The following is an 11,709-nucleotide window of genomic DNA, read 5'->3' as shown; positions in this document are numbered from 1 at the left end:
CTCCCTCCTCCATCCTCCCCCCCCCTTAAGAAGCAGGTGTGGTCCCCAAGGGTCCCAGATGGGGCCCCATCTCCCTCCGGTGAGTCTGGGCCCTAACGGCACCATAGGGAGCAGTCGTGAAGCCGTTCCACCCCGAGTTACAGCCGAGCAGGCAGCAGCACCCACGGCGTCTGCTCCTGGGGAATCTGCACCCTGCACTGCCAAAACTTAAACCTTAATCTTTATCAAATGCTATTTCCATGTGAGGTTCCTATTCAAGGATAGTTCAAAGCTTTCCTTAATTTTTTGAAACTGCCTTCCTACATTTTACATGTAAATGTCCCTTGTGTGTTGTAAAGCTCCAAATGATGTGGTCGTCTTTCCGAGTAGTCGCATTAGGGCTGCATCAGTGGCTCATTCCACTCATTTCTTTCACTACCACACAAGAGATGAAAATGCCATAGTATCTTGTATAAACTTTCTAATGCATCCCATATTTTATCCCTGTAACTTTTTTCACTTATCTCTCTCACCACCTGTCTGTAAACTCTTCAAAAAGCTCATCGCAATACTTATCTTCATTTATTGTTGTTGCTTTTTTGAGAGACTCTTGCTATGTAGCCCAGGCTGGCCTGGAACTCACCAAGACCCTCCTGCCTCAGCCTCCTGGGTCCAGGGTGACAGGTGTGGGTCACCAGGTATGCCCCCATCTTTATCTTCTGGCCCTCAATACACAGCCAGTTATCCAGGTAGAGTTGGACATTCAGAGAGCTGTGCTTATTGGAGGGAAACAGTGAAGGGAAGCAATCTGGGAGGAAAAGAGAGGAAGGACCAGGGAAACTATAGCAGGAGCTCTACGAGTTAAAGCTGCATCCTCATTTGCCTTTGTAGCAATTTTGTAACTTGGGGTAGAAAAGCACCCTCTTGACTGTTTCCACAATACAAGTCTTCCTTGGAATTACCATGTTGGCTCTGCTCTGTTTTTTGCTTTGGCTGTCTTAGGGTGTCAGGACTTGAACCCAGCACTCTGCGAGCCACCGCTCTGTTGTTTTCCAGACACGCCCTCAACTGCCCCCCCTGCAGAGGTGGACCTGCGAGTTGCCCCTCTGCAGGGACTGCTCCACCCAGAGAAAGAGGACCACACCAGCACGGCTGCCCGGGCTCTGCCTGGAAGGTGCCGTCCCAGGCCGACTTGGGCAACCTGAAGGGCAGTGAGGAGCCCTTCCCAACAGCAGCCGTGCCGGCACCAGTCCCTCGCCTGGCAGAGCGCGGTGCTGAGGACCTGCTCACTTCCTCCCGCCAAGGTCCAAATGTGGATGTGCACCGTGGCCCCGGGGCCTTGGGGACCGGAGGCCCTGCAGTTGGTCTGGAGGTGCCCATGAGCCCCTGGGGTTCTAAGGAGCCCCCAGACTGAGAACCGCCACGCGGGGACCGACTGCACCGCCTCTTCCATCCCATTGCACACAGGGGCATCAGGAATGGGTGTCTCTGGGTGGCAGCAGGGATCGAGCGCTTCAGGCTGCGGGTTGGTCCCGAGGACAGCAAACACATGCAGGGAAGCCTGGGCCTGAGCCGGGGCCACCCGGCCGGGGGACCCTTCTCCCGGACAGAGGCATTTCCTTGGGGGCCGCAGTGTCATTGAAGAGTCGGTTTGTTCTCCGGCAAACTGTCCTTTCCCACTCTGTACCGATGGGTGGAGAGCAGCGGGCCATTGGCACCTTTCCCCATGCCTCGGAACTGCTCACTCGGGCTTCCCTCTGCGCCACAGCAGGACGGTAGGACAGAGGAGCAGCGAGTGTGGCTTCAGGATCTGGTGCGAGGTGGAACCACAGGTTCTTAATGAAACATTTCCTGTGCGGCCCTGTGAGGCAAGCACCATGGCTGTTCTCATACGATAGACGAGGGAACTGGACACAGAGGTTGAGACACAGCCTGAGGGGCAGAGCCGGGATCGAACGCTGGTAATCTGGCTCCCAAACTGACCCTTGCCAATGTGCTAATCTCCTTCCCATGTGGATCTTAGCAAATGACTCAGCCTCCCCTGGTCCTGGCGTGCATGTGTAAAACAGGGCAGTTGTAATGGTGAGGCACACCCGGGGGTGGACGCACCACTCTGCACGGCATATTTTAGGTATTCAATAAAAACTGGCTGGAAAAATGAATAAAAGAATGGCAGAGTGAGAGTATCACAGACAGGGTAGGTGTGAGCGTGCTTTGTAAGCTACGTGATGCAAGGATAAACCAAATACTACAGTGACATCGATAATGCAGACGGAGCACAGCGTTATGGAGAAGAGTTAATATGCGAAATCCAAGTACAGCTCACTACTCATAACGGATAAAATGCTTAACAATACGCACACGTTTAATGACCTTACCGATGATAAGAAGGCAAGTGTAGAAAATAAGATTACTGCAAGTTTTCCTTCTATTTCTGAGTCATTGCAGAAGCATTCCATCACCTACAAGCTTTATCTTTGTTATCGCCAGGAAATTAGGCCACTGAGAAAGACAGCACTGGGTCCAATCCAGCCCGACTCTCCAACGACAAACGGCCAGCAGGGCACGTAAAGTTTACTTTTCATTTTTTTAATGAAGTGCCGGTTATTACTGAAGGAAAGCTCCTAGATGAACTCTGCAGGGGAAGAGGACACAGGGTGACTTTGAAAATTTGGCAGAGAGCTAGCTTCAAAATGTCAGAAATCCGCCTGGGCCGAAAAGAGCCGTTATTAGCTATTGGCTTTACGAAGAGAGTTGAATTCTACGGTGGAAACAACAAAGTTAAAGATTTGGGGGCCAAAATCGTAGGAGGAAGAAACAGCAGTCTGGCGGCTCTATTCTTTCCTTCCATTTCTCAGTTGTTCTTTGTTTGAAGAGAGACTTCCCAGATTATTTTAGGTCTCGGATGTGCTTCTGTTCCTTTCTTGCGCTGCCGGTTTGGAGTCGGCACGTTGCCCGCACACCGGCCTGCTGCTCTGGAAAGCTGTGTGGGTTGGAGGGTCCGACTCGGGCTCACGGCTGGGCTTGCCAGTTACCATCTCTCGACACCACACTCGCACAGCCAGGGTCCTGCGTGGTCCCTCTTCCGGCCCCGGGCACTGTGTCCACTTGACAATGCAGCCCCGGCCACAAACCTTGGAAATTAGGCATTTTTGTACTCTGGCGTTAGAAAGAATTACGTTTTTTATGCTGACAGTATTTCTAAAATCTGTGATCCTAAAACATCTTAGGTTTTTATCATTAATCTATGAATGAGTGAGGATAGTAACGTATAATCATAAACAACAACCAATGTCCTAAAGGAGCATGTGGCTTCTTAAAAGTTACTTATCTTACCTTTGTTTTTGTTACGCTCAGAATTACTTTATGCCTAATGGGAGCCCTACTCTGCTCTTTCTCCTTCCTCCCTCTCCCTCTCTCTCTCTCTCTCTCTCTCTCTCTGTCTTTCTCTCTTCTCTTTCACAGTTCTGAGAACTGAACCTAGCGTCTCACATATGCTAGGCAAGAATTCCACACCCGAGCCAGTCTCTGACTCTTGAGGCAGGGTCTCACTAAGCTGCCTGGGTTGGCCATGAACTTGCCGACCTCCTCAGCCTCCTAAGTGCTGGGATTACAGGCAGGCGCCTCCACACACAGCTGGATACTTTTTTTTTTTTAATAGGAAACTGTCACGGGATGAGATAAACACAATGACCCTCCACATTAAAGTTATGGTCTTGGCTGGAGCGACAGAATTCACAGTGCCGCGTGAGATATTGGTGTGGCTGAATGACAGAGATTAACAGGTATAGAAAGCTAAGAATCTGGCTTAGGCAAGAAAATGAGAAAACAGTGATCTATCACGGAGCAGGAAAGGAAATAAGGAGAGAGCGATTTGGGGGCGAAAGGATGGAGTCGCTCGGGTGCATCTGTGACACACGCAGGTGAGATGGCCGAGGTCTCCTGCACAGGTGAGTCTGCGCCGGGGATTGGGCGGCGGGGCCTGGCCGGGATGCACCTACAGCCAGTGCTGCACCCAGCTGTGCGGGGAGGAGGTCTGGAGAGACGGGGCAGGGGCTGGAGGAAGCGCTTGTGGAGAAGGCAGAGGCACACTGGGAAGGGGGAGGAGAGATCGTGGGTGTGTGGGGTGTCGTTTAAACCAAGAAGAAACTAACCTACGAGTTCAAGTAAGGAAGGACCCACAAGTCACCGCCAGCAACTTTGGAATGAGTCACATTGGCAGGACGACGGGCAAGTCGTGTAGATAACCTGCTTCCACGAGCGTAATGCAGGAGAGCCCTAGGGGTCCAGTTCAGGGCCTGGAAGATTGTCCGGCTCTCCCATGCTGTCTTTTTAGTTTCTAATGTGTGATGGTAACAGGTGATCCTTCCTCTTCGCAAGACACAGCTGATCAGCCCTAGGTTCTTAGGTTTTCTTGCTAAATTTCTCCTCACTGCTTCCTCGGCTTAGAGGACAATTATGTTTAGAATTAAAAGGGCTCCTCCTGCTGTGAAGCTTCCTTGCAGGAGTGAAGGGAGTTAGGTAAACCTCATAAGACTAAGAACTTGATCTTTTATCCCCTCAATTGCCTGTCCTTCCTTCTGGCTGTTGCTCAGACTTCAGCGAAGTGCTCTACACAAAAGGAACGAAATTAATAGTTGGTGAGTGAATGGTACAAGGAGCCCACAGAGAAGTTTATAGCTTTTGCCAAGTGGACACGAAAACAAGACATGCTGGGGATCATGACGAGACTGACAGACACGGAGAGGACACGGGCAGGGCTGGGTCGCCTTACGTGGCCTTCTGTGGTATTCCGAGGCTTGCGACGTGGCTAAGGGTCTTGTGGTAATCATCAAATGAGTTGGCTTTGCTTGGCCTGGAAATACAACAGAAGCAGACAGTGGACAGTGCATACCTGAGCCTTTCGAAAGGTGTTTTATCTGCGAGGATGGCTGGCAGCTCTTGACGTGCATTTCTCAGACACACTCACTGCATCCCCGTTGGTACAAATCACAGAAAAGAAAGCACATCCGAGGCACTGTTCCATGATAATGGTAAATGTGCTTCCATGCGTATATTATAAAAATCTAAAGGTTTGCGGCATCTGCCTTTGTGAACAATAGCAAAAAAGAACTTTAGGCAGCATTAAATCTGTAAATCCTCATTCTACAATAAAAATTTTCTTGAACCTTACCTCAAATTTTAGTAAAATTACCTTCTTTGCTATTATGAAGAGAGGATAAAAGTATCAGAATTGAGGTCAGTTTAATTATTACACAGAATCTGACCATTTTTTGTAGAGGGGAGAAGTAACTTTTCTACTACCTTCACCTGCAGTCTTCTTTCCCTTTGCTAATATTACTATGTTCTAGAGCCAAGAGTGCTGACACACACCTGTAATCCCGAGGCTCGGGAGGCTGAGGCAGGAGGGTCACCATGAGTTCAAGACCAGCCTGAACCCCACAGTGAGAACCTGTCTCAAAAAAAAATGTACTGGGAGAACAAAGATTATTCTAAAGTATTAAATAAGAACAATTAAACAGTCTCCTAACTGCATTTCCAAATATTTTCACTAAAACATCTTAGAGACCTTCTCAACACTGTCTAAACAAAACATTACCGAGCGTACCTTTCAGATGTGAAACCACCAATTAACTGGCTTAAAGAGATACTCAAACACCTTAAGTCTGTCTTCTAATTTAAGTTTGTAGCTCTCGCGAGGCAGTAGCTTTGAGTTAGGACAAGTCTATCAGCATTAATTTTTATAGGTAAACTGTAGGTAAATACTTGACTTAATTTTCTTATTGATGGGGCCGTATCTAAATGTGTTAATGCAGCCACTTGTTTAAGTAACAATTATAGGCACCTAGTTTTAAGACTGACAATTTTCAAATATGTTACTGCTCTTCTAATCACAGTTACACAGAAACCTGAAACTTGGTGAAGATGAATTAGTCATTACTATTACTGCTGCCTCGAGAGCTGCAAGCTACTATGAACTATACGCTCAGCTAATGCAAACTTGCAGGCGAAATGCTTAGGCCTTAGCAAGGAGGCAGCAAATAAAGGCTGCATTCTCTCTGCTGCAGAACAAGCTGTGATCAATCGGCTGCCACAGGTCACGGAACAGGCAACAATGACCCAGGAGGAAGGAAACTATCAACACATTGTCTTGTGAAAAAATACACCGTCATCGGGCACAATCGCCCCCATTGTGTTTTGTCTGATTGAGGCTGACCTGCAACCCTGCCCTTCTCAAGGGTTTTCCTGCTCAGTTTCAAACTGCTAGCCTTTGGGGCTTTCTTCTCTTTCTTCCAGAATAATTAAAAATATTCCCCCCAAATTACAACATTAGTTAGTTTGAAGATACGAAGCAGACTGTCTTAACATTTGGGAGTGTATTTGCATTTTTGATTCTACAAAGGAAAGAGCTTCTTAAAATAAGGGAACAGGATTACAGTTTACTATTATTCAGGTAAACTACCAAGACTTCTATCCTAGAAGGATGCATGCAGCATAAAAATCCCTGTGTTTATAGTTCCAGCCAATAATGTGAATTTATTGAATGTTATCACTGACATTATGAATACAAAAAGTAGAAGGCATAATTTAAACTGAACGTCAGAGCTTATTACCCTGTTGGGAAAATAAGATAAATACTTGGAGGAGGGCACAGAGCAGCTTTCTGTCAACACAAGAAACACTACATGGTTCTACCTCGACACTTGGAGAATGTGACATATTTATAGATGTGTCTTTAGCAGCAGGAAGGGAAGTTGGAGGCCCGGGACACGACTTGTTTTGAAGCCATCAGGACAAGAGCCACTTGGGGTTTAGGTCTGGAAATAGGGAGTGGACACTTTGTGCAGCGGGCAGCGCTGGCCAGGCTCAGAGGAAGGAGGGTGGTTTATCACAGACAGCTTAGTTAGATCGACACACAGCAGGCAGGCAGCCAGGGCTGAGCCCCCAGGAGCCAGGACAAAAGGTGAACCCTACAACTGCGGCCAGAGACACATCCGCTGGGGACTGGGCCTAAAGACGACAAGGACCAGGCCTACAGCCTTCCCCAGGGTCTGGTGAAGTCGAGAGGGCATCGGCCGCCTCCATGGGTGACCAGGACCCCAGACCGTCCCCTATCTGCGAAGTTCTCTGTTCTTTCCCTGTACTCTTGCGTCCCCCTTGGGTCACTGTCACCTGAGCGACCATCCTTGTAACCTTATTGGTGGATCACAGCTTTAACCCAGGTTGTACCCATGTGGTTTTGCTCTGTAAAACCTCCCTACAAAGTGGGGCCCCCAGCTACACCTTCAGGACCCTGCTGCCTTTCAGGAGCTATCCTATTAATAAATATCTTCATGCTCTTAACTGCCATTCCTAGGATTCATTCTATCTTAGAGAACACGAACTCGGTGTGTCAGGCACCTAACAGGATGGGAGATACAGAGTTTTCATGTTTCATCTCCTGCATCAGTGTGTACGTGGGTATACCCCAGGAGGAAAATGATGATCACAGCGTTTAGAGGGGTTGGCATTTGATAAAATAAGTGAAAGTGAGCGGGGCAGGATCTTCAAATTTAAGCCAATTCATATTAAACTTGGGGTTGATTCAACAATGCACTTTGTGGGGCAGCGGCCACCAGTAATCCTGGAAAAGGCAAGGAAATTACAAAATCAGCGTCTGAGGAAGAGTTTTCTGGGAAAGCAGTATACAAGGCAGATTATCCAAGGAGTTAGGGAATCAAATTCAGTCACAGGCAGGAGAGAGCAGGACCAGCAGAGTGGGAGCCAAGGCTAGGAGGTAAGGAGATGAATGAAAGAATCTGTGTGACCAGGGACCTGAAGGCGGGAAAAGTGGAGGGAGGCCAGCCTCGCTGAGACCAGCGGTGCGACGAACAGAAACTGAAGTAAAATACGAGTTCAATTTCAGACCTGGGCCTCAGGCGATGACAGGGCAGCCAGTCACAATGACCTCCAGGCGTGTGACTGAGGAATTAGGCAAGGAAAAGAGAGATATTTGGGTCAAATATCAACATAAAGATTGATAGATGAGGGCATTAGGGAAAACACACTCCAAATGAGTAAGACAGGGCGTAGCAAAGAAAGAATGGAAACCAACTCTCAGTGAAAGGGGCGGGCGAAGGGGAAGGAGGCTCAGTAAAGGGGAGAGGGAAGTAACCGACTTGGGACTTCAGGAAGCAAGGGCGCCTCAATGGAAGCCTGGAAGTCAGGCCCGAGTCTGAACTCGCTCGGCGACAGACCGGGTTGCGGGCCTGTGTGCCCCGGCCCAAGTCACACCCTCCGGCACACTGCGTGGCCGAGGGAGCCTCCCGTCCTGGGAAAGGAGCCGATGAAATGCTGCGCAAGCCTGGCCCCAATGTGGCTGGTCCTCACTGCTCTCCCGCCAACTCCAGGCTGCGTCCCGAGCGGTTTCCCACCTCGGACTGACTCCCTGGCTCTGGGCTGTGGCGCCTCCCATCAGTCACGTGTCCCACCTGCTGTCCAGCTCCGCAGGGCCAGGTTTAAACACTCGATGGGGCAGAGGCCAGTGCCGCCTGGTCCGCCGCTGGTCTCGGTCCTCTGTCCTGTGGCCCCCTTAACCCTGGGGTTCCTGCAGCTCTCCGGGCCGCACCACCACACTGCTGGCCATCCACAGATGGCCCTCTGTTCCTGTTAAAAGTGAACTCCCCAGGCACAGGGACCAGGGAAGTAACTCGATGCATGAAGCTCTTCATAGGGGACACCAGTTACTGTCTCAGGGGAGCGGTGTCACTGTCAAATTCTGCAGACACAACGCTGGTGATGCCGCTGACCCACCCTGGCTCTTAGAGCTGGATGGGTTCAGAATTCAAGCAGATTCCAGGGACCAGGCTGTGCTTTAGAGATCATGCTGGAACCTTGGCTTACAAACTCAATCTTTTCTTGAGGGCTGCTTGTAACTCAAGTTGGTCAATGGAGGCCCAGCTCCTCTGCACGGCCTTCAGAGTCCCTCTCCTACACACAGGCCAATCTCAGTGTCCTTAGAGAGACAACAGCCCAGTGAACCCCACACAGGAGAGGATGTGTCCTGTTCCTTCCAGAATTCTTTAAGGGTTAAGACTGTATCTGAGACCATCTGGAAGCACAAACGGCCAGTGTTCAAGTCATAGCTAGAGACCTTCTTCATAAATTAAAATTAAAATTCGGGTCATAACCCAGGTTGCTCATAGGTCAGGCCGGTCGTACCTTGAGGGTCCACTGTACTGAATCAGTGCTTTTCTTCACAGATCGTATACCTGGGAGTGTCTGCCCTCTAGCCTTGCTCACTGAGACCACCTTGTTAACCCAGGTCCTTGTTCTTCTGCGTACACTTTAGAGCCAGCTCACAAATTTCCAGGAGGAAGAAAAACTGCAGAGATTTTTAAAATGAGAATTAAATTGAATCTCTAAGTTAATTTAGGAAGAATTGATATTATAATAATACTGAGGTTTTCCTCAAACTGCAAACAGTGAATGTTTTTCTCTATTCCATTAGGTCTTTTAAAATTTCTCTTAGAAACAGTTTGTGTTTTTCAGTATAGACACGTTATACATTGTTGTGACATTGATATTGTTATGAGTGACATTTAAAATTTTTCATTTTATGTTGGTTGCTTGTGAGTGAATAGTAATACAGCTTATTTTTAAATATTCATCTTATAGCCAGAGTCTCTGCTAAATTCATTGCAATTCCCAAGCTTTGCATAGTCCTCTGGCTTTTACTATGCACGTAATGGTGTTATCTCTGGAACGATTTTCAATAGTCCCCCTTATTGACCAATACAGTTTACTGGCCAACACAAAAATATTAAATGGGAAACTGCAGAAATAAACTCTTCGTAAGTCTTACACTGCACACAGTCTGAGCAGCATGGTGAATCCTGTGCCACTTGGCCCCGTTTCCCTGGCAGTGACACACCTTTGTCCAGGGAACTTGTGCCGGGTAGACCAGCTGCCCATCAGTCACTGGGTCCCCGGTGTGGTCACGGATCCGCTGCAGTATGGGGCGCCTGTGTGGTCACCCTCGCCCAGGAGCCCAGAGTCCTGTCACAAGGCCTGCGCCATTCACCTGCCCCCACTCGCCATGGAGGCACTGTTTGATCTCCAGCTTAAAAAAGGTGCGTACAGGAAGAGGATGTTCAGAGAGAGCGCGAGAGCACATCCCCGTGACAGTTGCTGTTGAATATCGCCGTAAGTGTTCTATTTTATTTTTGTTATTAATCTGCTACTGTGTTTAACCGAGAAATTTAACTTTACCATGGGGGTGAATAGGGAAAAGCAAAATATACACAGGGTAGGTACTGTCTGCAGGGACGGCTCACCTTGGGCTCACCTGGATTGTCCAGGCCAACCACGCAGCCTGCTGCTATGGACCACGCTCCTGCACTGGTCCTGGGGAACTGAGGGGCAGCCTCCCCCGCTTCATCTCCCCTTCTGAGGAGTCCTCACCCACAGTACAGGTCTCCCCAGGGGAGGGCTGTGTCCTCAGAACTGGGGCTCTGTGTCTGGCCCAGGACATGCGTGGTGAATACTTGTTACATACGTGAATGGGAGCCCAACTCTGCCCTGTCCCCATGCACACCACCCCACAGGCCCTGAGCAGCACCCTGCTGACCGGCACGCAAGTCTCCTTCAGTGACTGAATATCGGCGGAATCCCTGTGGCCCTGAGACTCTGCCAAGTCTGTTCTGTCTTCCAGTCCCTCGGCTGCCCTGTGGAATGAGCTCCCCAGCCAGCTCCATTCTTCTGGCGCCCAGCGAGGAAGAGTTCTCAGCACAGCATCAAGAGGCTGTAATGGCCATGCTGGGGCAGAGGTCCCCAGATGGTCTCCGTGGAACTTGTCGTGAATGCTCTATTAAGAAGTGGCCCTGGCGGAGCGCTATTTCAGAATGAATGTATCAGGCATGAGCATTAGAATTGCTGCCCCATCTCCCCAGGAGTAGAGCGGCACTGAAACTCAGTGTGGACCAATGCGGCCCCAACAAGGCCATTTGAGGGCTCTGCACAGAGATCAGGGCAGCACAAGACCAACACCAGAATCCAATCTGACTCTGGGCCCTCTGGTCCTTGGTTGGGTGCAGCAGACGGGCTGGAGCCCGGCCCGCAGAGCTCCTGGGTCTCCTCTGACTGCCTGATCGTCAAGCTGCCCTGGATCTCTGTGCTGCAGTGAATTAGACACTTGTGGGAAGCTCAGTGATATTCCCAGGACCTCGCTGCCCTGCAGATGGTAAAAGAGGCCCATTCTGTGCCAGGCTAGGACCAGACCGACCCGCTTCAGGGCCGCAGGGCTGGCCCAGCCGGGTCTCAGCATCGCAGACCCTCAGCAGGTTCGGCGTTTCTCCTCTTTCAATTTTATCACCCTGTTTCCTAAACAGAAGCCACTTCAGCTTCCTGATTTTCCTCATCTTTTTTGTTGAGGGGTCAGGTAAGGAAACCTGAGCCCAGTCACATGCTATTTCAGCCCTCCACCTACCACCCCACTGGCCATTTTCCACATCTTGACCAACGAAAGAAACCAGATGAAAGCACTCGGGAGGCGAATGCCACAGAGCCGGGCCTGAGTCTAGACCCAGATCTTGTTCAGGAGGACAGGGCTGCCCAGATACACCCCGACATCAGCCCCCCTCGCTGCTGCTACTTCCCAGCAGAACCTCATCTTCTCCTAAATGTCTTGGGTGTCTTGAGATCTATAATAGGTTGGGTGCATTCTGTTGATGACATGTTTCCCGCTTTCAA

General features: G+C 49.7%; 1 protein-coding gene across 1 annotated transcript in view; it reads right to left on the bottom strand.

Moving 5' to 3' along the window:
- Nucleotides 1-11,709, bottom strand: part of Ube2u (ubiquitin conjugating enzyme E2 U) — a 45,031-nt gene that overhangs the window by 15,103 nt on the left and 18,219 nt on the right. The window contains 2 exon segments of the mRNA XM_010605077.3: nt 2,358-3,138; nt 4,754-4,834. Of these exon segments, the coding sequence (XP_010603379.1) occupies nt 2,874-3,138; nt 4,754-4,834 (346 nt within the window). The 3' untranslated portion in view covers nt 2,358-2,873.

The sequence above is a fragment of the Fukomys damarensis genome, unplaced genomic scaffold, assembly GCF_012274545.1.
Source record: "Fukomys damarensis isolate Sample0158 unplaced genomic scaffold, DMR_v1.0_HiC HiC_scaffold_33, whole genome shotgun sequence".
NCBI lineage: Eukaryota > Metazoa > Chordata > Mammalia > Rodentia > Bathyergidae > Fukomys > Fukomys damarensis.
This window is presented reverse-complemented; position numbering and strand designations above follow the sequence as displayed.